This window comes from Hylobates moloch, unplaced genomic scaffold, assembly GCF_009828535.3.
Source record: "Hylobates moloch isolate HMO894 unplaced genomic scaffold, HMol_V3 SCAFFOLD_12, whole genome shotgun sequence".
Taxonomy (NCBI): domain Eukaryota; kingdom Metazoa; phylum Chordata; class Mammalia; order Primates; family Hylobatidae; genus Hylobates; species Hylobates moloch.
In genome coordinates this window covers 19,935,455-19,962,860 of record NW_026652287.1, presented here as the reverse complement: position 1 = coordinate 19,962,860, position 27,406 = coordinate 19,935,455, and the positions used below count along the sequence as shown (strand labels likewise).

At 46.2% G+C, this 27,406-nt stretch overlaps 1 protein-coding gene across 2 annotated transcripts in view; it reads left to right on the top strand.

Annotated features, from left to right (window-relative positions):
* The window catches only part of OAS3 (2'-5'-oligoadenylate synthetase 3), a 34,111-nt gene extending 7,291 nt beyond the window's left edge, over positions 1–26,820 (top strand). Inside the window, exons 4-16 of one of the 2 annotated variants that reach the window (XM_032168610.2) lie at positions 987–1,225; positions 2,190–2,343; positions 3,103–3,447; positions 4,948–5,230; positions 14,651–14,826; positions 16,246–16,496; positions 16,892–17,036; positions 17,814–17,987; positions 19,327–19,612; positions 21,023–21,198; positions 21,541–21,779; positions 23,210–23,357; positions 23,564–26,820. In XM_032168610.2, the coding sequence (XP_032024501.1) occupies positions 987–1,225; positions 2,190–2,343; positions 3,103–3,447; positions 4,948–5,230; positions 14,651–14,826; positions 16,246–16,496; positions 16,892–17,036; positions 17,814–17,987; positions 19,327–19,612; positions 21,023–21,198; positions 21,541–21,779; positions 23,210–23,357; positions 23,564–23,575 (2,628 nt within the window). In that variant the 3' untranslated portion in view covers positions 23,576–26,820. Of the gene's footprint in view, positions 1–986; positions 1,226–2,189; positions 2,344–3,102; positions 3,448–4,947; positions 5,231–14,650; positions 14,827–16,245; positions 16,497–16,891; positions 17,037–17,813; positions 17,988–19,326; positions 19,613–21,022; positions 21,199–21,540; positions 21,786–23,209; positions 23,358–23,563 lie in introns of both variants that reach the window. The other variant, XM_058425183.1, reaches the window with a different exon arrangement.
* Positions 26,821–27,406: the final 586 nt, after the last annotated feature.

Here is a 27,406-nt window from a genome sequence, read left to right as displayed (position 1 = left end):
TACTCAGGTTCTTTCCACATAAGATTATCCAGGGGCAGAAAATGCTAATAGCCTGGTACTTCTTCAAAGGGCAAACTGCTGGGTATGGTGGCTCACGCCTGTGGTCCTCTCTACGCAGGAGGCTGAGGCGGGAAGATCACTTGAGCCCAGGAGTTCAAGGCTGCAGTGACCTATGATTGAGCCACTGCACTTCAGCCTGGGCAACAGAGCAAGACTCTGTCTATAAATTAATTAATTAATTAATTAATTAATACAACTATGGAGCCAGCCTGGTTGGGTGTTAGATATTCTATCTTGATCTAGGTGGTGGGTACACGTGTGCACCCAGGCATGTTTGTCACCCCAAAGAGAGGGGGTAAGTGGAGGGAGTGTGGAGATGCTGGGTGCTTCTAGCCAGGGGGGTCACCTTCTGGCAAGCTGAAGCATCCCCTCTGGAGTTACCCAGAGGCCTGGGATTCTTGCCTTGGCATGGAGTAATCCCTCCCTGGTACATGGAGATCCCAAGTACATGGTGCACAAATAGAAATCATGCATTTTGGGATGGGGGATAGATGGCTGGAGTGAGAAGGGAAGGACAGAGTTCTGGCCTGCTGCCCCACCCCACTCCAGGGGTGAAAGGGCGACAACTTGGTGTCCTTCTCCAATCAGCCACGCAACTGGGACCCCAGATCTGCTTCACCTTTATTTGAGGATAGGTAGCAATTTCAGACTACCCTTGGCTTCTCTCTGACTGCTCCCTGCCTCCTTGGGACTTGAAACTTACACCCCTCCCTCCCACCACTCCCCCATCATGTGAGCCAACCACTTGGCTGAAGCTACCAGTGAGGGCTGGTGAGAAATGCCACTTGTTCTTGGAACGGAACAGGCTTGGAACACAGCATCTTGCCTCAGGCTCAGCCTGGAAGGCCCCCAGTCTGGTTATGCAGAGAGCTGGCTCTCTTTCCTCCCCTTCTTCCTTCTGAGTCCCCTGCAATGCCCTCTCACAGGTGTGCCTACAGAGGTTGTGGAAGGAGACACTGCCCCCGGTCTATGCCCTGGAATTGCTGACCATCTTCGCCTGGGAGCAGGGCTGTAAGAAGGATGCTTTCAGCCTAGCCGAAGGCCTCCGGACTGTCCTGGGCCTGATCCAACAGCATCAGCACCTGTGTGTTTTCTGGACTGTCAACTATGGCTTCGAGGACCCTGCAGTTGGGCAGTTCTTGCAGCGGCAGCTTAAGAGACCCAGGTACGTCCTAATAGCCCACCATCTGCTCTCCTGTCCCGGGGCCAGGGGGAGATAATTAACAAGGACAAAACCAGTTACATCTACTGAGTGCTTGGGTGTAGAGGCCAAAGCAAAATGCTCCATGTACATGTTTTAATTTGCTGGACTCAGCCCAGATGCACATTAGAACTACCTGGGGGAGTTTTAAAAAATATACCAGTGCCTGACCCCACATGTTTTATGTGCGACTGTTTTGCTGATGTATAGCAGAAAGTGCATGTTCTGACGACTGTGTGAAGACTGCATACTTTGAAACCACCACCCAGATCATGGTAGAATATTTCCAGCACCCCACTGGTCTCCTGTCAGTCAGTTACCTTCCAAAATAACCCCACTTACACTGTTATAATTACAATTGTGCCTTTTCTTAAATCTTATTTAAATGGAATCATGCCACATGTACTTTTGTGTCTGGCTTTTCGTTCTGTTCTCAAGATTAAGTCTTTGAGATTTAGCTATGTAGTTGTGGATCATTCTTTTTTGTTGCTGTATAGTATTCCATTGTGCGAATTTATCAAAATATGTTGTCTATTCTACTGATGATGGACATTTGAGTTCTTTCAACTTGGAACTATTACAAATAGGGCCATTATAAACATTCTTGGACATGTTTTTTTGGTGCATATGCATGTCTGTTGGAAATATACCTAGGAATGAAATTGCTGAATTGTAGGGTGTAACTCAAGAGCCCTTGAGAGTGGATCCTGGTATCTCGTGATTCCAACGTGCAGCCAGGGTTGACAATGATAAGCAGGTGATGTTATTTTCCTCATTTTGCTGATGAGGAAATCGAGGCTCAGAGAAGGTAAATCATTTGCCCCAGGTCACACAGCTGGAAAGTAGCAGAGATGCGATTGGAACCAGGTCCGTTTCACTCCAGAGCCTTCTTGCTAACCAGAACCTTCTTGTCTTTCTGAAATTGCAGGCCTGTGATCCTGGACCCAGCTGACCCCACATGGGACCTGGGGAATGGGGCAGCCTGGCACTGGGATTTGCTAGCCCGGGAGGCAGCATCCTGCTATGACCACCCATGCTTTCTGAAGGGGATGGGGGACCTGGTGCAGTCTTGGAAGGGGCCGGTAAGTGAGGGGGCCCCAGGACCCTTGGGTTTTGCACTTATGTTTATGTGTCCAGTGTTTCCTGAGCATCTACTACGTGCCATATGGTGTGGAACAGGCTATAAAAAGCAGGGGTGGCCGGGCGTGGTGGCTCATGCCTGTAATCTCAACACATTGGGAGGCCGAGGTGGGCAGATTGCCTGAGGTCAGGAGTTCGAGACCAGCCTGGACAATATGGTGAAACCTCGTCTCTACTAAAAATACGAAAATTAGCCAGGCGTGGTGGTGGGTGCGTGTAATCCCAGCTACTCGAGAGACTGAGGCAGGATAATTGCTTGAACCAGGGAGGCGGAGGTTGCAATGAGCTGAGATCACTCCATTGCACTCTAGTCTGGTCCACAGACTAGAGCGCCACCGCAAAAAAAAAAAAAAAAAAAAAAACATGCACAGGGCATCAGGCATGTAAAACAGTCTTATCACCAAGCTCAAGCTGAAACTGTCCAGGGGAAGGAGTCCTTTGTTTTTCTGCAGCTATGGTCTGCTTACCAGACCTTTCTGCCCATCACAAGGGCACCCATTTTGCAGTTTATCCCTTCAGAAAGGTACCTTTTTCAACTCTGCCCAAAGATGCCATATGGGTTAGCCGTGGCCCTCCCACTTCCCCTCTCTGAGCCTCAGCCACCCTGACTGTACAAGGGGCAGGAGCTGGGGAGAGAAGGCATTGGGTTGATGCAGAAACCTCTGCACCTGGCTGAGGCAGCTCCTTCAATGACCTTCCAGGGCCTTCCACATGCTGGATGCTCAGGTTTGGGCCACCCCATCCAGCTAGACCCTAACCAGAAGACCCCTGAAAACAGCAAGAGCCTCAGTGCTGTGTACCCAAGAGCAGGGAGCAAACTTCCCTCATGCCCAGCTCCTGGTCTCACTGGGGCAGCCAGCATCGTCCCCTCTGTGCCGGGAATGGCCTTGGACCTGTCTCAGATCCCCACCAAGGAGCTGGACCGCTTCATCCAGGACCACCTGAAGCCGAGCCCCCAGTTCCAGGAGCAGGTGAAAAAGGCCATTGACATCATCTTGCGCTGCCTCCGTGAGAACTGTGTTCACAAGGCCTCAAGAGTCAGTAAAGTGAGTTGGGCCAGTGGAGACACAGGGGGGACCCTATCGAGGGATCAGCGTGGGGAAGGGAAGGGGTTACAGCAATGGAGCTGAGGTTGGGCTGGGGAACTGGACGGCCCAGGAAGGATAATTTGCTGGCTTAAATAAAATACATTTAAGTGCCAGCTTAGATTTTCTTTTTTTAATGATACAGTTTTTAAAACACTATTACAAGAATCAGATCACTTCCCTCCTCAGCTCAAAATTCTCCATGGTTTCACAGGGTGCAGAGGCCTCAAGTCCTATAGGATGGGCCCTGGTCTCCCTCTGGCCTTGACTTACTCCACACTGGCCTCCTGGCTGCTCTGAGCTTACCAGGTCCACAGGACAATTCAAGGCCTCTGTAGTGGCTGTTTTCTCTTCCTAGAAGAAAATGAGAATTCTCTTCCCCAACCATTTGGCTCTCTCTCGCTCTCTCTCGCTCTCTCTGTCTCTCCTCTTCAAGGTTCTTGATCTGATGTCCTCTTCCACTGAGGCCTGACCACGCAATTTAAAATTGCAGTCTCTCCCGGGCACGTGGCTCACGCCTGTAATCCTAGCACTTTGGGAGGCCAAGGTGGGCAGATCACCTGAGGTCAGGAGTTCGAGACCACCCTGGCCAACATGGTGAAACCCTGTCTCTACTGAAAATACAAAAATTAGCTGGGCATGGTGACGGGCCCCTGTAATCCCAGCTACTCAGGAGGCTGAGGCAGGAAAATCGCTTGAACCCAGGAGGCAGAGGTTGCAGTGAGCTGAGACTGTGCCACTGCACTCCAGCCTGGGCGAGAAGAGTGAAACTCCGTCTCAAAAATAAAAATAAATAAATAAAAATGAAATTGTAGTCTTGCACTACCAGCCCCCTTTCTGCTCTGCAAAGCACTTAGCATTTTCTCAGAACCTGTTGTTTACTGATGGTCCCTTCCTTCCCTCCCCCAGCCAGCATATAAGTTCCAGAAGAACAGAAATTGTGTATCCTCTCTTCTTCTTTCTTTCCTGCAACAAACACTTAGTGAGCACTTACATGTACCGGGATATGTGTGATATCCTGTGTGAGGGAGGGAGGGAGGGAGGGAATTGATGGAAACAGGGCAACAGAGCACAATTGCAGGCTCTATTTGGCCTTGGGACCTCGATTTGCATCTACTGACTGGCCCAGATGTGCAGTCAGTAGATGCTGCAGATAGTAAGCTAAAATGTTTGGTCGCTGCCCCTAGTCAATCCCACCTCCGTTATCTGTTGCTGCAGGTTGGTCTGACTTAGCTCAGGCTTCATGGATCAGAGGGCAGATGCAGGCAGATACAACTTGACTCTCTGTCACAATTCTAAGAGGTCACAGGACCCATGCAGTCGGCCTCTGTCATAGTGCCCAGACCTGACATCAGCGAGAGGGCAGGTTCCAGGCTGTAGATGGGGCGCAGGTGATGGGATCATAGTCCAACTCCCAGGCTCCTAGAGGGTCCCTGGTCTGAGCTGTTCTTCCCTCCACAGGGGGGCTCATTTGGCCGGGGCACAGACCTAAGGGATGGCTGTGATGTTGAACTCATCATCTTCCTCAACTGCTTCACGGACTACAAGGACCAGGGGCCCCGCCGCGCAGAGATCCTTGATGAGATGCGAGTGCAGCTAGAATCCTGGTGGCAGGACCAGGTCCCCGGCCTGAGTCTTCAGTTTCCTGAGCAGAATGTGCCTGAGGCTCTGCAGTTCCAGCTGGTGTCCACGGCTCTGAAGAGCTGGATGGATGTTAGCCTGCTGCCTGCCTTTGATGCTGTGGGTGAGGGCGCCCAGCCTGTCCCTTGGAGAGTGATAGGGACCTCAGGTGCCCACCTAACAGGGGTGCCTGCCATCCTCTTTGTGATCCTAATTCTCCTACTTGACCAAGCATTGAAAACTACTTTGAGATACTGAAAGTAATCATCACCATCAAATCTTACAACTCTTTAGTGCTTTAACTTTACAAAGATTTTAATTATGAAATGTTTCAAGCATACAGAAAACTACAGACATCACACACCCATGTACTCCAATTCAGATTTAACAAATGTTAACAGTAGACATATCTGCTTGGTATTTTTTTAAAGAAATTTCTCATATTATAATTTTCTTCCTTATTTTAAAGGGTTTACTTTATGGTTCATTTTTTTTTTAACTTTTGGAAGTGAATCTTAGCTTACTAATTGTCAGTTTTAGTCAATGCAATTAAAGCTACCCATTTCCCTTTCAGTATCACATTAGCTACAGTGCAAATCTTTTGTTTGACATGTATAATTTTTATTATCATTCTGGTCTAAATATTTTGTACTTTTAATTATGACATTATTGTTTGTTCTTTCATCCATGAATATTTGGAAGTAGCTTTCCAAATGAGTGTTTTAGAGATTTGTTTGCTTTCGGCATTTACCTATTATCTTTTTTAAAACTGTAGTCAGAAAACATACTTCATGTGATATCAATTTTTTGGAATTTGTTGGCATTTCTTAGGTTGCCTATGGTTGAAAAGAATGCATGCTTATCCTAGCACTTTGGGAGGCCAAGGCTGGTGGGTCACTTGAGGTCAGGAGTTCAAGACCAGCCTGGCCATAGTGAAACCCCATCTCCACTAAAAATACAAAAAAAAAAAAAAAAATAGCCTGGCGTGGTGGCACGCACCTGTAATTACAGCTACTCGGGAGACTGAGGCAGGAAAATCACTTGAACCTGGGAGGCGGAGGTTGCAGTGAGCCAAGATTGCACCACTGCACTCCAGCCTGGGAGACAGAGTGAAACTCCATCTCATGCTTTCCATTGCTGAATGCGGACTTCTATACAGGTCCTTTAGATCTAGCTTATGACTTTTTGCTCAGATAATTTTTTGTTTGGTCTCTCAATTTCTGAGTAAGATATCTTAAAATCTCCTGCTCTGAATGGATATTTATCCATTGTTCCTTGCAATTCTGTAAAGTTTTGTTTTTAATATCTTGAGGCTCTGTTATTGAGAACATATAAGTGCATAATTATTATATTTTATTGGATTGTTCTTTTATTAAGTAATAATCTTCATTATTTCTGAAAGTTATCTTTGTCTTAAAGCCTTTTGTCTGATATTAATAGAGCTGCAGTCCTCCTTTGTCAGCATTTTCCTGATGTACCCTCTCTACTCTTTATTTTCTAGCATGTGTTATTAAATTGTACCCGTTACAGGCAGCACAAAGCTAAAAGACAAAAATGAAACAAGCAACAATGATATAATGATTTTCAAGGGCTTAATAATATCTTGGAACTAAACTACCAGACACTAATAATAGGGGAGATTATTTCTTTTATTTTTGTTTTTACAGTCTATGCAAATTAAAACCTATTAATATAATTAACAAATTTTTTCACCATTGCTACTTGATTTTCTGTTCTTCCTTCTGGATTCATTTTCCTTCTTACAGAAATACATCTTTTAGTACTTTTTCAGAAAGGGTTTATGAGTGACAAATTTTTCTCAGACTTTGTCTAAAACCATTTCTGTTTCACCTCCATGCTTGAATGGGATGCTTGACACTTGTTTACCTTAGTTCTGCCGTCTTCTTACCTGTTGTTGCTGATGAGAAGTCTCTGTCAGTTATTGATTTTTTGTTGTTAATTATCTGTTTTTTGTTTGCATGCATGAATTTTGTTTGTTCATTTTCTTTTGATTTCCCTTTTGGTGGCTTTTAAGACTTTCTCTTGGTTCATAGTATTCTTCAGTTTCTCTTTGATGTATCTGTGTATAGATTTCTTTTTTTTCTATGATTTTTTTTTATTATACTTTAAGTTCTAGGGTACATGTGTACAACGTGCAGGTTTGTTACATATGTATACATGTGCCATGTTGGTGTGCTGCACCCATTAACTCGTCATTTACATTAGGTATATCTCCTAATGCTATCCCTCCCCACTCCCCCAACCCCACGACAGGCCCTGGTGTGTGATGTTCCCCACCCTGTGTCCAAGTGTTCTCATTGTTCAATTCCCACCTATGAGTGAGAACATGTGGTATTTGGTTTTCTGCTCCTGTGTTAGTTTGCTCAGAATGATGGTTTCCAACTTCATCCATGTCCCTACAAAGGACATGAACTCATCATTTTTTATGGCTGCATAGTATTCCATGGTGTATATGTGCCACATTTTCTTAATCCAGTCTGTCATTGATAGACATTTGGGTTGGTTCCAAGTCTTTGCTATTGTGAATAGTGCCACAATAAACATATGTGTGCATGTGTCTTTCTAGCAGCATGATTTATAGTCCTTTGGGTATATACCCGGTAATGGGATGGCTGGATCAAATGGTATTTCTAGTTCTAGATCCTTGAGGAATCACCACACTGTCTTCCACAATGGTTGAACTAGTTTACAGTCCCACCAACAGTGTAAAAGTGTTCCTATTTCTCCACATCCTCTCCAGCATCTGTTGTTTCCTGACTTTTTGATGATCGCCATTCTAACTGGTGTGAGATGGTATCTCATTGTAGTTTTGATTTGCATTTCTCTGATAGCCAGTGATGATGAGCATTTTTTCATGTGTCTGTTGGCTGCATAAATATCTTCTTTTGAGAAGTGCCTGTTCATATCCTTTACCCACTTTTTGATGGGGTTTGATTTTTTTCTTCTAAATTTGTTTAAGTTCTTTGTAGATTCTGGATATTAGCCCTTTGTCAGATGAGTAGATTGTAAAAATTTTCTCCCATTCTGTAGGTTGCTTGTTCACTCTGATGACAGTTTCTTTTGCTGTGCAGAAGCTCTTTAGTTTAATTAGATCCCATTTGTCAATTTTGGCTTCTGTTGCCATTGCTTTTGGTGTTTTAGTCATGAAGTCCTTGCCCATGCCTATGTCCTGAATGGTATTGCCTAGGTTTTCTTCTGGGTTTTTATGGTTTTATGTCTAACATGTAAGTCTTTAATCCATCTTTAATTAATTTTGTATAAGGTGTAAGGAAATGATCCAGTTTCAGCTTTCTAGATATGGCTAGCCAATTTTCCCCGCACCATTTATTAAACAGGGAGTCCTTTCCCCATTTCTTGTTTGTTTGTTTGTTTGTTTGTTTGAGACGGAGTCTCGCTCTGTTGCCTAGGCTGGAGCGCAGTGGCATGATCTCGGCTTACTGCAAGCTCTGCCTCCCGGGTTCACATCATTCTCCTGCCTCAGCCTCCCGAGTAGCTGGGACTACAGGTGCCCGCCACCACACCTGGCTAATTTTTTGTATTTTTTAGTAGAGACAGAGTTTCACCATGTTAGCCAGGCTGGTCTTGATCGCCCGACCTTGTGATCTACCCCGCTTGGCCTCCCAAAGTGCTGGGATTACAGGTGTGAGCCACTGCACCCAGCCCCCATTTCTTGTTTTTGTCAGGTTTGTCAAAGATCAGATGGTTGTAGATGTGTGGCATTATTTGTGAGGGCTCTGTTCTGTTCCATTGGTCTATATCTCTGTTTTGGTACCAGTACCATGCTGTTTTGGTTACTGTAGCCTTGTAATACAGTTCGAAGTCAGGTAGTGTGATGCCTCCAGCTTTGTTCTTTTGGCTTAGGATTGTCTTGGCAATGCAGGCTCTTTTTTGGTTCCATATGAACTTTAAAGTAGTTTTTTCCAATTCTGTGAAGAAAGTCATTGGTAGCTTGATGGGGATGGCATTGAATCTATAAATTAATAAATTACCTTGGGCAGTATGGCCATTTTCACAATATTGATTCTTCCCATCCATGAGCATGGATTCCATTTGTTTGTGTCCTCTTTTATTTCACTGAGCAGTGGTTTGTAGTTCTCCTTGAAGAAGTCCTTCACATCCCTTGTAAGTTGGATTCCTGGGTATTTTATTCTCTTTGAAGCAATTGTGAATGGGAGTTAACTCATGATTTGGCTCTCTGTTTGTCTGTTATTGGTGTATAGGAATGCTTGTGATTTTTGCACAGTGATTTTGTATCTGAGACTTTGCTGAAGTTGCTTATCAGCTTAAGGAGATTTTGGGCTGAGATGATGGGGTTTTCTAAGTATACAATCATGTCATCTGCAAACAGGGACAACTGGACTTCCTCTTTTCCTAATTGAATACCCTTTATTTCTTTCTCCTGCCTGATTGCCCCGGCCAGAACTTCCAACACTATGTTGAATAGGAGTGGTGAGAGAGGGCATCCCTGTCTTGTGCCAGTTTTCAAAGGGAATGCTTCCAGTTTTTGCCCATTGAGTACGATATTGGCTGTAGGTTTGTCATAAATAACTCATTATTTTGAGATGCGTCACATCAATACCTAGTTTATTGAGAGTTTTTAGCATGAAGGGCTGTTGAATTTTCTCGAAGGCCTTTTCGGCATCTATTGAAATAATCATGTGGTTTTTGTCTTTGGTTCTGTTTATATGATGGATTACGTTTATTGATTTGTGTATGTTGAACCAGCCTTGCATCCCAAGGATGAAGCCAACTTGATCAGGGTGGATAAGCTTTTTGATGTGCTGCTGGATTCGGTTTGCCAGTATTTTATTGAGGATTTTCGCATAGATGTTCATCAGGGATATTGGTCTTTTTTTGTTGTGTCTCTGCCAGGCTTTGGTATCAGGATGATGCTGGCCTCATAAAATGAGTTATGGAGGATTCCCTCTTTTTCTATTGATTGAAATAGTTTCAGAAGGAATGGTATCAGCTCATCTTTGTACCTCTGGTAGAATTCGGCTGTGAATCCATCTGGTCCTGGACTTTTTTTGGTTGGTAAGCTATTAATTATTGCCTCAATTTCAGAGCCTGTTATCCGTCTATTCAGAGATTCAACTTCTTCCTGGTTTAGTCTTGGAAGGGTGTATGTGTCCAAGAATTTATTCATTTCTTCTAGATTTTCTAGTTTATTTGTGTGGAGGTGTTTATAGTATTCTCTGATGGTAGTTTGTATTTCTGTGTAATCGGTGGTGATATCCCCTTTATCATTTTTTATTGCGTCTATTCGATCCTTCTCTCTTTTCTTCTTTACTAGTCTTGTTAGCAGTCTATCAATTTTGTTCATCTTTTCAAAAAACCAGCTCCTAGATTCATTGATTTTTTGAAGGGTTTTTTGTGTCTCTGTCTCCTTCAGTTCTACTCTGATCTTAGTTATTTCTTGCCTTCTGCTAGCTTTTGAATGTGTTTGCTCTTGCTTCTCTAGTTCTTTTCATTGTGATGTTAGGGTGTCAATTTTAGATCTTTCTTGCCTTCTCTTGTGGACATTTACTGCTATAAATTTCCCTCTACACACTGCTTTAAATGTGTCCCAGAGATTCTGGTATGATGTGTCTTTGTTCTCATTGGTTTCAAAGAACATCTTTATTTCTGCCTTCATTTCGTTATGTACCAAGTCGTCATTCAGGAGCAGGTTGTTCAGTTTCCATGTAGTTGAGCGGTTTTGAGTGAGTTTCTTAATCCTGAGTTGTAGTTTGATTGTACTGTGGTCTGAGAGACAGCTTGTTATAATTTCTGTTCTTTTACATTTGCTGAGGAGTGCTTTTCTTCCAACTATGTGTCAATTTTTGAATAAGTGTAATGTGGTGCTGAGAAGAATGTATATTCTGTTGATTTGGGGTGGAGAGTTCTGTAGATGTCTATTAGGTCCACTTGGTGCAGAGCTGAGTTCAATTCTTGGATATCCTTGTTAACTTTCTGTCTCATTGATCTGTCTAATGTTGACGGTGGGGTGTTAAAGTCTCCCATTATTATTGTGTGGGAGTCTAAGTCTCTTTGTAGGTCTCTAAAGACTTGCTTTATGAATCTGGTGCTCTGTATTGGGTGCATATATATTTAGAACAGTTAGCTCTTCTTGCTGAATTGATCCGTTTACCATTATGTAATGGCCTTCTTTGTCTCTTTTGATCTTTGTTGGTTTAAATTCCGTTTTATCAGAGACTAGGATTGCAAACCTTGCTTTTTTTTGTTTTCCATTTGCTTGGTAGATCTTCCTCCATCTCTTTATTTTGAGCCTATGTGTGTCTCTGCATGTGAGATGGGTCTCCTGAATACAGCACACTGATGGGTCTTGACTCTATCCAATTTGCCAGTCTGTGTCTTTTAATTGGAGCATTTAGTCCATTTACATTTAAGATTAATATTGTTATGCATGAATTTGATCCTGTCATTATTATGTTGGCTGGTTATTTTGCTCATTAGTTGATGCAGTTTCTTCCTAGCATTGATGGTCTTTACAATTAGGCATGTTTTTGCAGTGGCTGGTACTGGTTGTTCCTTTCCATGTTTAGTGCTTCCTTCAGGAGCTCTTGTAAGGCAGGCCTGGTGGTGACAAAATCTCTCAGCATTTGCTTGTCTATAAAGGATTTTATTTCTCCTTCACTTATGAAGCTTAGTTTGGCTGGATATGAAATTCTGAGTTGAAAATTCTTTTCTTTAAGAACGTTGAATATTGGCCCCCACTCTCTTCTGGCTTGTAGAGTTTCTGCAGGGAGATTCGCTGTTAGTCTGATGGACTTCCCTTTGTGGGTAACCCGACCTTTCTCTCTGGCTGCCGTTAACATTTTTTCCTTCATTTCAACTTTGGTGAATCTGACAATTATGTGTCTTGGAGTTGGTCTTCTCGAGGAGTATCTTTGTGGTGTTCTCTGTATTTCAATGTTGGCCTGCCTTGCTAGGTTGAGGAAGTTCTCCTGGATAATATCCTGCAGAGTGTTTTCCAACTTGGTTCCATTCTCCCCGTCACTTTCAGGTACACCAATCAGACGCAGATTTGGTCTTTTCACATAGTCCCATCTTTCTTGGAGGCTTTGTTCATTTCTTTTTACTCTTTTTTTCTCTAAACTTCTCTTCTCATTTCATTTCATTCATTTGATCTTCAATCACTGATATCCTTTCTTCCACTTGATAGAATCAGCTGCTGAAGCTTGTGCATGCATCACATAGTTCTTGTGCCATGGTTTTCAGCTCCATCAGGTAATTTAAGGTCTTCTCTATGCTGTTTATTCTAGTTAGCCATTCGTCTAATCTTTTCTCAAGGTTTTTAGCTTCTTTGCGATAGGTTCGAACATCCTCCTTTAGCTCGGGGGAAGTTTGTTATTACCAATTGTCTGAAGCCTTCTTCTCTCAACTCGTCAAAGTCATTCTCCGTCCAGCTTTGTTCCATTGCTGGCGAGGAGCTGCATTCCTTTGGAGGAGAAGAGGCGCTCTGATATTTAGAATTTTCAGCTTTTCTGCTCTGGTTTCTCCCCATCTTTGTGGTTTTATCTACCTTTGGTCTTCGATGATGGTGACGTACAGATGGGGTTTTGGTGTGGATGTCCTTTCTGTTTGTTAATTTTCCTTCTAACAGTCAGGACCCTCAGCTGCAGTTCTGTTGGAGTTTGCTGGAGGTCCACTCCAGACCCTTTTGCCTGGATATCACCAGTGGAGGCTGGAGAACAGCAAATATTGCAGAACTGCAAATGTTGCTGCCTGATCCTTCCTTTGGAAGCTTTGTCTCAGAGGGGCACCTAGCCATATGAGGTGTCAGTTGGCCCCTACCCGGAAGTGCCTCCCAGTTAGGCTGCTCAGGGGTCACGGACCCACTTGAGGAGGCAGTCTGTCCGTTCTCAGATCTCAAACTCCATGCTGGAAGAACCACTGCTCTCTTCAAAGCTATCAGACAGGGACGTTTAAGTCTGCAGAAGTTTCTGCTGCCTTTTGTTCAGCTATGCCCTGCCCCCAGAGGTGGAGTCTACAGAGGCAGGCAGGCCTCCTTGAGCTGCGGTGGGCTCCACCCAGTTCAAGCTTCCCAGCCACTTTGTTTACCTACTCAAGCCTCAGCAATGGCAGATGCCCCTCCCCTAGCCTCGCTGCCGCCTTGCAGTTTGACCTCAGACTGCTGTGCTAACAGTGAGCGAGGCTCCGTGGGCATGGGACCCTCCATGCCAGGCGCAGGATATAATCTCCTGGTGTGCCATTTGCTAAGACCATTGGAAAAGCACAGTATTAGGTTGGGAGTGTCTGGATTTTCCAGGTACCATCTGTCATGGCTTCCCTTGGCTAGGAAAGGGAATTCCCCGACCCCTTCTGCTTCCCGGGTGAGGCGACGCCCTGCCCTGCTTTGGCTCATGGTCCATGGGCTGTACCCACTGTCTAACAAGCCCCAGTGAGAGGAACCCAGTACCTCAGTTGGAAATGCAGAAATCACCCATCTTCTGCATTGCTCACGCTGGGTGCTGTAGACTGGAGCTGTTCCTATTTGGCCATCTTGGAACCTCCTCTCTGGATTTCTTTTTAATGTGTCCTCTTTGAAATGTGCTGTCCCTCCTGAATCTGAGAGCTCATTTCTTCCTTCCTTGAAGCTCGTCTCTGCCAGTGGATAGCCTTTTGCAGTCACTTTTCATGAAGAAGGCATTTATTTTAGAGGGCAGCCTTATGAAAGTGAAGGACGAGACTCAATTGTAGCTTCCTCTCTGTTTCTTGTTTTTTTTTTTTTTTTCTCAGAAAATAGTTTATTGGCTCACTTAAAAAAAACTTTAAAAATAAACCTCATATTTTATCGATTTAGATTTACATGAAAATTGCAGAAACAGTACAGGTAGTTCCTATATACTCTACTTCCAGTTTCTCCTATTAACATCTTATAGTATGGTACATTTGTCACTATTAATGAACCAATGTTAATACAAATTGATTAATATTGTGTCTTGTTTTTCTTCTTCTGGAAGATAACGTTAATAATAGCAATAATTACTACTTATTGAGCACATGACATATTCTACATACTGTTCTAAGCACTTCACATGTAGATTTCAACCGATTCTTACAATAGCCTTAGAAGGATAGATAGGTGCTATTTATGATCCCCCTTTTACAGGTGAGGAAACTAGACCCGAAGACATAAAAATCACACAGCTTGGATCTGAACCCAGGCTTATCTGTCTCCAAAGCTCACTCCTTTAACCACTATGTGACACAGCTTTTCTGGCTCAAGATTATCCATCTTTCAGGTTTCAGGGAAAATTTTAAAAACAAAAAATAAATAGAAGATTATCCACAATGCAGTTACTGGATGGATTAGCAAAAAATATTGAAAAGCATCCAGTACAGAATTGATACTGAAAAAATGATAGCTCTGATTGTTATTCAATGTTATAGTGTATTATTGATTGCAATGTTAGGTGATTAATGTTAGAATATTCATAAAGGCTGGTGAATGGAGGGTTGGTAAATGCTGCTGTCTTCAATTGGAGTTGCACACTCAGGGTGTTTCAAACTTCTACAGGGCAGCTCGGTTCTGGCACCAAACCAAATCCCCAGGTCTACTCGAGGCTCCTCACCAGTGGCTGCCAGGAGGGCGAGCATAAGGCCTGCTTCTCAGAGCTGCGGAGGAACTTCGTGAACATTCGCCCTGTCAAGCTGAAGAACCTGATTCTGCTGGTGAAGCACTGGTACCGCCAGGTGAGTTGCCCCGGCCCCTCCCAGGAAGCCGCCACTGTCATGGCAACCGCCCCAGCCAATCAGCTTCTCCCCTACACCCACATTTCCCCTCCTTTACTTCTTATTGGTCATCCAAAGCAGAAGGACTGGCCTCCTCCATCCTCCATTTCCTGCCCAGATCTGGAAGCCACTGTGAGGAAAAAGTCTTTTCTCCATCAAGTCTAAAGTCCTCATTTCTTGTACTTGGGGTTCACTGTCCCTCTTTAGCCCATCCACTTCTCTCTTTTGACACTGCAAATGTTTTCTCTGTTTTTCCCTCACCTCCAAGCCTTTGCTTATGATATTACCCCCACCACATCTCTATTTTTAGAAAAGAAAACTCCCCTTTCTGGAAGCCTGGAGCTGGCAATGATCACCATATGGTAAGGGCCTGTGTAAGACAGAAAAACCAGAGCACTTGAACAGAAAAGATCTGAACAGAAAAGCTGATGACTCTTATGGGCTCCTGGATCAAGCTGTGCCTTGAAGGAGATCTACTCCAAGGCTTTTGGGTTACATCAGCCAATACATTCTTTCATAGGCTTTTTTTTTTTTTTTTTGAGAAAGGGTCTCACTTTGTCACCCAGGCTGGAGTGCAGTGGCACAATTACAGCTCATTGCAGCCTCGACCTTCTGGGCTCAAGCAATCCTCCTGCCTCAGCCCCCCCCCAGTAGCTAAGACTACAGGCACGCACTACTACACCTGGCTGATTTTTGTACTTTTTGTAGAGACAGGAGTCTCACCATGTTGCCCAGGTTAGTCTAGAACTTCTGAGCTCAAGTAATCCACGCACCTTGCCTCCCAAAATGCTAGAATTACAGGCGTGAGCCACCACGCCCCAGCCTTTTTGCCTCTTTTGAGTTGCACTAAATTCTGAGCATCCTTCAGAACTCCCTTACTAAATACTTCTCTGAATTCTGATTTGCATTCATGCATCCCTATGTTCAACAAACATCTATCGAGCACCCGCTATTTCTAACTCTTGTGATGGACACTGGGATACCAAGATGGATATATTGCAGCCCCTATTCCTGTACAACCACCCCATGTTATGTGATTAATGTTAAAATATTCCTAAAGGCTGGTGATGGATGGATTCGTCAACGCTTCCGTCTTCAATTAGAGTTATACACTCAAGATGCTGCAAATTTCCAGATTCCTTGAGGGGAGACACTAGGCAAAAGCCAGGTCTGAGCTCTCAGTCTCACTGTGTGACCTTAGACAAGTCACTACCCTCCTCTGAACCTCAGTTTACCCACCTGTAAAATGAGAAGCATCAGCAAGTTTCTATTCTTTCTGCGCTTCTGTTTTCTATATTCCCTTCCTGCCCCGAGTGCTTATGGCCACACTCAGCTCACATCCACTAATCACTCATCTTTGGTTGGCCTTGTGTGACACAGGTTGCGGCTCAGAACAAAGGAAAACGACCAGCCTCTGCCTCTCTGCCCCCAGCCTACGCCCTGGAGCTCCTCACCATCTTTGCCTGGGAGCAGGGCTGCAGGCAGGACTGTTTCGACATGGCCCAAGGCTTCCGGACGGTGCTGGGGCTCGTGCAGCAGCATCAGCAGCTCTGTGTCTATTGGACGGTCAACTATAGCACTGAGGACCCAGCCATGAGAATGCACCTTCTTGGCCAGCTTCGAAAACCAAGGTGAAGACCCGCTTCCCTTTGCCTGGCTTCATTATCTTCCTCCTCCCCACTGTCACCCTGGAGTCAGTCATCCAGGAGGAGTCCAAGGTAGGGTTTGGGGTGGCAATTCCGCTCCTCACTCTGCTTCCCTCTGGACTCTTTGCTGAGGAAGTGTGGACATAAGGAGTCCCAAAAGAAACCAGGGCCAGTTTTATTAGCATGATAAAATAGTACTTCTCAGTTGAAGGGGCCAACCAAGGTAGCCAATTGAGACTGCTTCTGCACTTGGGCAAGACTGAGCCAACCCTGAGGTCCTGACACTCTTTCCAGCCCTCACGCCCCTTTTCAGCCCTCCCACCCACCTCCTCTTTCACTGACTCCCACCTTCCCCACCCACCTTCCTGTTGTGCCCCCAGACCCCTGGTCCTGGACCCCGCTGATCCCACCTGGAATGTGGGCCAGGGTAGCTGGGAGCTGTTGGCCCAGGAAGCAGCAGCGCTGGGGATGCAGGCCTGCTTTCTGAGTAGAGACGGGACATCTGTGCAGCCCTGGGATGTGATGGTAAGATGGAGGGTCCTGAGGGGCAGGGGGCCCTGCCCCCTGCCTTCTAGTCAGGTTCCCTTAACCTGCCGGTGCACCCATCCCCAGCTGCTAGGAGTGTTGGTTGCTGACAACTCATAGCCACCGCTTCTCTGGAGACTTGCCTTCCATGAAATGCACAGATTGCTACGTCCCAGCCAGTGCCTGAGTGACACAGGGTTACAAAAGGCCCAACTTTGTCTCCAGGTGGAACCGATTCTGTGATGCAATTCACGTTCCAGCGCTCCCTGTGGAATCAGGCAAACACTTGTCTCCAGCTGAGCACCCAGCTTTGCTGAGCCTCTTCTCTGCCCTCTGCTGCTGTCCTTGTTCCACTTCTCCTCCAAGCACTGCCCCAATTAATCATATGCACAAGAATTCCCACCATGGGCCCTGCTTCTAGGAAAACTGAGACATAAGCCACTTGCAGCTCCCAAAAGGATATGATTTTATCACATTTACTATTTTGCAGCAGGGTCTCATAACCAGCGTTTAATACTCAAGACAATCCATTGAGACCCGGGCTTCATTATTGCACTCATTTAAACATGGGGAAACTGAGGCTGTGTATTGATGCTGGAACCAAAATTCAATCTCAGGTCCTTCTGATGCTACCTCAGAACCTACCCACCAGCTGAGAAGGAAAGAGGGACATGGGAGACAGTGGGAGTCTTGTCCTCGGAGGACATCAAGGGGCAGGGCTTGGGTGAGCACTGGGAGTCCCGTCTCAAGCTGACCCCACCTGGATTCTCTCTGCAGCCAGCCCTCCTTTACCAAACCCCAGCTGCGGACCTTGACAAGTTCATCAGTGAATTTCTCCAGCCCAACCGCCAGTTCCTGGCCCAGGTGAACAAGGCCGTTGATACCATCTGTTCATTTTTGAAGGAAAACTGCTTCCAGAATTCTCCCATCAAAGTGATCAAGGTGGTCAAGGTGAGTCCTCAGAGAGCTGTAGGCAAGCAATGTCCTGCAAGCTGGTGATCTCTCCCAGCCCAGGGCCAGGCTTAACCCATTTCCGCCCTTGTAGCAACCAGCAAAAAGCCAGGCATAGAGAAAGAGCCGGAAAGTGGTCATGGGAGGATGGCAGAGGGCCCAGATATGTCCAACAAGTCTCTTTTGGTTGCTAGTGACACTCAACTCAAGAGGCAACAAAGGAATGTATTGACTGATGTAACTGGAAAGTCCTGGGGTAGGGCTGCTTACAGGCATAGCTAGATCCAGGAGCCCAGGCAGCATCATCAGGACTCAGTTTTTCTCTCCAGTTCTTGGTTCTGCTTTTTAATGTCTTGGATAGGCCCTTAACATATGGTGGTCTTTGGCAGCTCTAAGCTTCCAGAAAGGGGAACTTGTTTTTTCTTAAAATTCAAATAAAAGTCTTGGAATTGAGTCTCATTGGCCTGGCTTGGGTAACCTACCAACCCCCAAACTAGTTACTGGGGCTAGGGAGACATTATGCTCTGGATGGCCAAGACTGGGTCACATGGTGAAGTGGCCCCCGCCTAGTCCTCATGGGCTGAGTGTGGGGTAGGGGTGGTCCCTCCAAAGAACACCAGGATGCTGATCCCAGGTGGAAAGGACGCTGGGGGTGTACAAAAGGTCACACTGTCCACGGCAGTGGATACAGCCTCAGTCCACAGTTGGAGAGACAAGTGAGACCCAGCAGCTCACAAAGAGTGTCAGCATAAAGCCAGCCAGTGAACAGTGCCAGGGATGCTGGTTTGCTGTGTGACCATAGGCATGTACCTTCCCCTCTCTGATCCTCACCTTCCTGATTTCTAACACTTGAGGAGAGTGGCTTGGCTCACTGGCTCTCAACCCTGGCTCCCCTGGCTTGACCTTGGAATCACAGTTTTTAAAAAATATGCTGATGCCCAAGCCCCAACCCAGGAAAACTTAAATCACAGTCTTGTGGGCTGGGAGCCAACCATTGGTCATTTGTAAAAGCCTTCCAGGTGCAGACAGGCTTGGGAGCTGCAGGCCCAAAAAACCAACCAACAAACAAACCACTTCTCAGATCCTCTCCAGTCACAAAACATGATGGAATGAGAAATTTTCCATTTGTTGAAGGGTTTAAACTTACTTCTTGCACGCTTCTTTTTCTTAACAATCTTAAATACAATCTTTCTTACCATATTAAAGATCTAACACAGAGAGGTTAGATGATTTGTCCAAGGTCACACAGTAGGTTTTCTAACTCATAGTCCAGAACCCACAGGCAAAAGGATGCCAAGCCGTGTTTCAAGGGTTGAGCCACCTGCCGTGTCCTCTCTAGGGTGGCTCTTCAGCCAAAGGCACAGCTCTGCGAGGCCGCTCAGACGCCGACCTCGTGGTGTTCCTCAGCTGCTTCAGCCAGTTCACTGAGCAGGGGAACAAGCGGGCCGAGATCATCTCCGAGATCCGAGCCCAGTTGGAGGCATGTCAACAGGAGCGGCAGTTCGAGGTCAAGTTTGAAGTCTCCAAATGGGAGAATCCCCGCGTGCTGAGCTTCTCACTGACATCCCAGACGATGCTGGACCAGAGTGTGGACTTTGATGTGCTGCCAGCCTTTGACGCCCTAGGTGAGGTGCCCTGGCGTAGACCTGAGAGGGGGACATACAGAGGCAGGGCCGCCATGGGCAGTTGTAGAGGTTGCACGGGACACAAACAGGCCACATCTGTTCGCATCATTGCAGGCATTGTCGTTGTGTACGTTCATCACAACTTTCCTGCAAAGTATCTAAAGAAGAGGGCGCCTTTTGCTAATGTGCACAGGCACCCTGTGGGCTAACAGTGGCCTCAAGCTGGGTTCTAGTCCCAGCAATTCCACCAACATGCTGGATGACCTTGAACAAGGGACTTCCCCATCCTGAGCCCCAGTGGCTTTATCTCACATCTGACAGTAAGGACACTGATGTTTCTTGCACATTCCCAGCTTTGAGTGGTTTGTGTGCCACCCACCTCCCCACCTGCTGCAGATCCATTCATTCAGTTCTTTCAATACATGTGTCTACTCTGTGCCCAGTGCTCTTCCAGGCACCAAAAATGAAGCCTTGAACAAAATAGACACAACTCTCTCCATATCTCTTCAATTCTCAGTTTGATTAGCAATTTTCAGAGTGAGAAAATCCCTTGTATCTGAATTTATTTGGTTTCTGAGTTTGAGGGAGCAGGTGGCCAAGGTAGGGATTCATGCAGAATTTTTTTTTAAGAGACAGGGTCTTACCTTATCACCCAGACTGGAGCGCAGTGGCATGATCATGACTCAATGCAGCCTCGAACTCCTAGGCTCAAGTGATCCTCCTGCCCCAGCGTCCTGAGAAACTGGGACTACAGGTGCACACCACCACACCTGGCTAATTTATAGAATTTTTTGTAGAGATGGGGATCTCACTATGTTGCCCAGGCTGATCTGAAACTCCTGGCCTCATATGATCCTCCTGCAGTGGCCTTCCAGAATGCTGGGATTACAGACGTAAGCCACTGCACCTGGCCCAGAAATTTATCTGAATCTATTCAGTTCTTCAGTTCAGAGAGCAAGAATTTGGATATTAAGGAATTCCTTTAATTGGATATTAAGGAATGCCTATAAGTGCAATGTAACCAGAATGGTGATGTCAACTCCATACACAGCTCTGTTACCTGCAGGAGGTTATAAGACTGAGCCTGCCCTCCCTCGGTTAGAGAGAAAGATAAGCAAGTATTAGAGAGGTGTTAAGGACAGGCTAGCTCCCAGCTGAGACTTTGTCCAAGGTAGGTAAGCAGATGGTTTGAAAGGGAGCAGAAAAGGGAGTATGACTGTCACCAGGGATTTCATGTGGGTCATGCCATATCTGTGTTCCACCTAAAAACACCCTGTGGCCTCCCAGTGGATCCCAGACCACCCTTAGGAAAGCACCCAAGAGGTAGCAGATCTCAGAAGTCCTTTCTAAGTTGGCCCCACCGGGACACCGTGGGAGCCGGAGTGATGGTACCCATCTCCCCATCTCCAGGCCAGCTGGTCTCTGGCTCCAGGCCCAGCTCTCAAGTCTACGTCGACCTCATCCACAGCTACAGCAATGCGGGCGAGTACTCCACCTGCTTCACAGAGCTACAACGGGACTTCATCATCTCTCGCCCTACCAAGCTGAAGAGCCTGATCCGGCTGGTGAAGCACTGGTACCGGCAGGTTCGGCACATGGATAGGCCACCTTCCCCATTTGCCCTGGGCTCTGCCTCTGGAGCACTTTCCTGGGAGGAAGCAGGGCCCAGCCCTGGCCAAGATTCTGGGTTGATAGAGCAGAGAAGAAAGAGTGCTATGTCTCAGCTGTGGGACCTTAGTTTTCTTATCTGTAAGATGGGGGTGATAAAACTGTGTCACAAGATGTGATGGGATAATGCATGGCAAGGCATCTGGCACATGTAGGTGCTCAATAAAAGTTTTGGGGTTGCTTTGCCAAGTCCAGAATAATCCCTTCTGTACCTCATCAGTGCCAGTATGAACCAACATATCTTTCTCCTCGTTCTCCAGTGTAACAAGATCTCCAAGGGGAGAGGCTCCCTACCCCCACAGCACGGGCTGGAACTCCTGACTGTGTACGCCTGGGAGCAGGGCGGGAAGGACCCCCAGTTCAACATGGCTGAGGGCTTCCGCACAGTCCTGGAGCTGGTCACCCAGTACCGCCAGCTCTGTATCTACTGGACCATCAACTACAACACCAAGGACAAGACTGTTGGAGACTTCCTGAAACAGCAGCTTCAGAAGCCCAGGTTCAGGTCTACCCACAATATTCCAGAATTTCAGACCTGGGATCACTCACTCTCCGCACTTTCTAGATTGCAGAGCAGAGATGGGAAAACACTCTTCCTAGAACTGATTCCTTCCTAGAAGTTATATTCTTAGCACCTGAGGAACAAACAGTCAATTTTCTGGTCACCCAGGAATAGGGTTGCCAGATAAAATGCAAGACCCCAAGTTAAATCTGAGTTTCAGATAAACAATGAATAACTTCTTAGTATAAGTATGCCTGATGCCATATTTGAGACATAATTATGCTTAAAAATTTATTCACTGTTTATCTGAAAGTCAAATTTAACTGGGCATTCTGGTTTTTTGTTATTGTTGTTGTTTGTTTGTTTTTGTCGCCCAGGCTGGAGTGCAATGGCGCGATCTTGGCTCACTGCAACCCTCCGCCTCCCGGGTTTAAGCAATTCTTCTGCCTCAGCCTCCTGGGTAGTTGGGACCACAGGCGCACGCCACTATGTCCAGATAGTTTTTGTATTTTTAGTAGAGACAGGGGTTTCACCGTGTTGGCGAGGCTGGTCTCGAACTCCTGGCCTCAAGTGATCTGCCCGCCTAGGCCTCCCAAAGTGCCGGGATTACAGGCATGAACCACTGTGCCCCGCCTTGTATTTGTATTTGTTAAATCTGACCACCCTACCTGTGAACCCACCCAGGTGCCATAAGCATGTTTCATTCTTTGGGATTTTGCCTACCTCTGAAATGGGTACAGAGATAACAGAGATGCTTTTGCAACCTCAGGATGCATCTCCAGTCAGTGGGGAGTGGCTACTTAGAATGATGTATTGAAAAAGCTTCTGAGGTTGTGATTTGACTCAGCTGGAAAGAGTAGGCTAACCAGCTAGTGGTGTCCAAAGGTTGTGCATCCCAAATGCAAAAATTCAAAATCTGAAAATGGCCCAGAATTTGAAGTTTTTGACCACCAAAAAAAAATGCTCAAGGAAAATGCTCATTGCAGCATTTGGATTTTCAAATTAGGGATTCTTAACTGGTAAGTAGGTAGAGTCCAAAATCTGAAAAAATTTGAAATCCAAAACACTTCTGGTCCCAAGCATTTTAGATAAGAAATACTCAACCTGTATCATGGATGCAGGAAGGGAGAGTAGTGGAACCAGTGCTGTGGTTGATTAACAATGCCTCCCCTGAATAAGGAAGGGGTAAGCGGTAGCACTGTGGTTGATTAGTAATGTTTGCCTGAATGCAGAATGGCAAAGTGGCCATGTGTGTCTTATTTTCTATACCTGCCCTGTAGTGTGTGCCTGGAGCACTGAGGAATCTCTGAGCTCTGGCCCTAGCCCCTGCAAAGTGTTAGATGAAAAGGGAAAATAGTCCAACCAGTGCCACAGGTGGACACCTAGATGTTGCCAGGAATAAGACTGACCCTGGGTGGGAATTACAGGCCTATCATCCTGGATCCGGCTGACCCGACAGGCAACCTGGGCCACAATGCCCGCTGGGACCTGCTGGCCAAGGAAGCTGCAGCCTGCACATCTGCCCTGTGCTGCATGGGACGGAATGGCATCCCCATCCAGCCATGGCCAGTGAAGGTGAGAGATCTGTGGTGCCAAAGGAAATACCCTTTAGGGGTAAGGGGGGAGCATGGTCAGGGGAGGGACATGACTCCTCCTAAAGGGGCAGGGCCCAGTGATGGCCCCAGGTCTGCCCCTGTGCTTCCATTTTACCATCCGGCTGTGTGGTCTCAGCTTCTGCAGAAAGGATGGGGTTACCAACATCTCCTATAATACTTCCCCAGGCTGCTGTGTGAAGTCGAGACAATCAGCGGTCCTACAGGATGAAAAGAAGATGGACACCAGCCCTCAGCATGAGGAAATGCAGGGTCCCCTACCAGATCAGAGAGACTGTGTGTGTGTGTGTGTGTGTGTATACACGTGTGCACGTGTGTGTTTTAGTGACTCTGCTCTCCCAGCTCACACACTCCCCTGCCTCCCATGGCTTACACACTAGGATCCAGACTCCATGGTTTGACACCAGCCTGCATTTGCAGCTTCTCTATCACTGCCATGACTCTATCCTCGTACCACCACTGCTGCTTCCCACCCAGCTGAGAATGCCCCCTCCTCCCTGACTCCTCTCTGCCCATGCAAATTAGCTCACATCCTTCCTCCTGCTGCAATCCATCCCGTCCTCCCATTGGCCTCTCCTTGCCGAATCTAAATACTTTATATAGGGATGGCAGAGAGTTTCCATCTCATCTGTCAGCCACAGTCATTTGGTACTGGCTACCTGGAGCCTTATCTTCTGAAGGGTTTTAAAGAAGGGCCAATTAGCTGAGAAGAATTATCTACTCAATTAGTGATGTCTGCCATGGATGCAGTAGAGGAAAGTGGTGGTACAAGTGCCATGATTGATCAGCAATGTCTGCACTGGATGCAGAAAAAAGAAGGTGTTCGCAGGTTTACAGTGTATGGGTGGACTATTGAAGAGCCCTCTGAGCTCGGTTGCTAGCAGGAGAGCATGCCCATATTGGCTTACTTTGTCTGCCACAGACACAGACAGAGGGAGTTGGGACATGCATGCTATGGGGACCCTCTTGTTGGACACCTAATTGGATTGCCTCTTCATGGGAGGCCTCCTTTTCTTCACTTCTATGCTGCACTCCTCCCCTAGTTTACACATCTTGATGCTGTGGCTCAGTTTGCCCTCCTGAATTTTTATTGGGTCCCTATTTTCTCTCCTAACATGCTGAGATTCTGCATCCCCACAGCCTAAACCTGAGCCAGTGGCCAAACAACCCTGCTCAGCCTGTTTCTCTCTGCCCTCCAGAGCAAGGCTCACCAGGTCCATCCAGGAGGCTCTCCTGACCTCAAGTCCAACAACAGTGTCCACACTAGTCAAGGTTCAGCCAAGAAAACAGAAAGCACTCTAGGAATCTTAGGCAGAAAGGGATTTTACCTAAATCACTGGAAAGGCTGGAGGAGCAGAAGGCAGAGGCCACCACTGGACTACTGGTTTCAAGATTAGACCACTGTAGCCGAATCAGAGGTCAGAGAGCCGCCACTGCTACTGCTAATGCCACCACTACCCCTGCCATCGCTGCCTCACATGCACAAAACTGGAGTCGAGACCTAGGTTAGATTCCTGCAACCACAAACATCCATCAGGGATGGCCAGCTGCCAGAGCTGCAGGAAGACAGATCCCACCTCCCTTTCTTAGCAAAATCTAAATTACAGCCAGAACTCTGGCTGTAGAGGAGTCTGAGACATGTATGACTGAATGGGTGCCAAGTGCCAAGGGACGGAGTCCCCAACAGATGCATCCTGGCCATCTGTTGGGTGGATGAGGAAGTGGGTCTATCTCAGAGGAAGGAACAGGAAACAAAGAAAGGAAGCCACTGAACATCCTTTCTCTGCCCCACAGGAGTGTCTTAGACAGCCTGACTCTCCACGAACCACTGTTAAAACTTACCTGCAAGGAATGCCAGATTGAATGGGATGGGAAAAGCCTTTCCTCATTATTGTCATGCTTGGAGAGAGGTTAGCGACCAAGGGCAGCTCCTCTGATTCACCTAGAGCCTGTTCTCTGCCCTCTTTGGCTCAGCCTACAGAGACTAGAGTAGGTGAAGGGACAGAGGACAGGGCTTCTAATACCTGTGCCATATTGACAGCCTCCATCCCTGTCCCCCATCTTGGTGCTGAACCAATGCTAAGGGCACCTTCTTAGACTCACCTCATCGATACTGCTTGGTAATCCAAAGCTAGAACTCTCAGGACCCCAAACTCCGACTCTTGAATTGGCCCTGGCTGCTGCCACACACATATCCAAGAGCTCAGGGCCAGTTCTGGTGGGCAGCAGAGACCTGCTCTGCCAAGCTGTCCAGCAGCAGAGTGGCCCTGGCCTGGGCATCACAAGCCAGTGATGCTCCTGGGAAGACCAGGTGGTGGGTTGCAGTTGGGTACCTTCCATTCCCACCACACAGACTCTGGGCCTCCCCGCAATATGGCTCCAGAATTAGGGTAATTATGAGATGGTGGGAACCAGGGCAGCTCAGGTGCGTGATGCAAGGAGTGGTTGTCATCTGGGTAGGGCAGAGAGGAGGGCTTGCTCATCTGAACAGGGGTGTATTTCATTCCAGGCCCTCAGTCTTTGGCAATGGCCACCCTGGTGTTGGCATATTGGCCCCACTGTAACTTTTGGGGGCTTCCCGGTCTAGCCACACCCTTGGATAGAAAGACTTGACTGCATAAAGATGTCAGTTCTCCCTCAGTTGGTTGATAGACTTAATGGTCACCCTAAAAACACCCACATATGCTTTTCTATGGAACCAGATAAGTTGACACTAAAGTTCTTATGGAAAAATACACACACAATAGCTAGGAAAACACAGGGAAAGAAGAGTTCTGAGCAGGGCCTAGTCTTAGCCAATATTAAAACATACTATGAAGCCTCTGATATTTAAACAGCATGGCGCTGGTATGTAAATAGACCAATGCAGTTAGGTGGCTCTTTCCAAGACTCTGGGGAAAAAAGTAATAAAAAGCTAAATGCAGTCAATCAGCAACTGAAAGCTAAGTGAGAGAGCCAGAGGGCCTCCTTGGTGGTAAAAGAGGGTTGCATTTCTTGCAGCCAGAAGGCAGAGAAAGTGAAGACCAAGTCCAGAACTGAATCCTAAGAAATGCAGGACTCCAAAGAAATTGGTGTGTGTGTGTGTGCGTAATTTTTAAAAAGTTTTTATTGAGATATAAGTCAATACCATAAAGCTCTCACCCTTTTAAAGTGTACAATTCAGTGGTGTGAGTATATTCATAAGATTTATACTTGGTGTCTATTCATAAGACTTATATTCAGCATATTCATAACTACAGCCATATCACAGATGCATTCATCATAATAATTCCAGACATTTTCGTCACCCTAAAAGGAAACTCTGAAGCCCATTAGCAGTCATTCCCCATTCCTCCAACCCATTGTCTCCCTAATCCCTAGAAACTGCCAATCTGTTGTGTATTTCATCTATTGTCAACATTTCATATAAATGGCATCATACAATATGTGGCCTTTTGTGTCTGGCTTCTTTAACTTAACATGTTTTCAAGATTCATTCATGTTATAGTATATGTTGGGGTTTCATTCCTTTTTATTACTGAATGACATTTCCACTGCATAAATGGACTACATTTTGTTTATCCATTCTTCCATTGATAGGTATTTGGATATACTCCACTTTTTTGCTATTTTGCTGCATTTTTTTGCTATTATGACTAATAGCTGCTATGGACACTCTTGTATGAGATTTTGTGCAGACATATGTTTTAATTTTTCTTACGTATAAAAGGTGATCCGCAATTGATGACCCGATCATAAGTCAAGGAGCATCTGTGTGCTGTATTAATCAGAGTTCTCCAGAGAAACCAAACCATTCGAATAGAGAGAGATATATAGAAAGAGATTTATTATGAGGGTTTGACTTGTGTGATTATGGAGTCTGAGAAGTTCTGCAAGCTGGAGACTCAGGAAGGCCAGTGGTTGTAGTTTCAGACCAATTCAGAAGGCTGAGAACCAGGAGATTGCTGGAATAAGTCCCAATCCAAGTCTGAAACCCCAAGAACCGGGAGCATCAATATCCGAGGGCAGGAG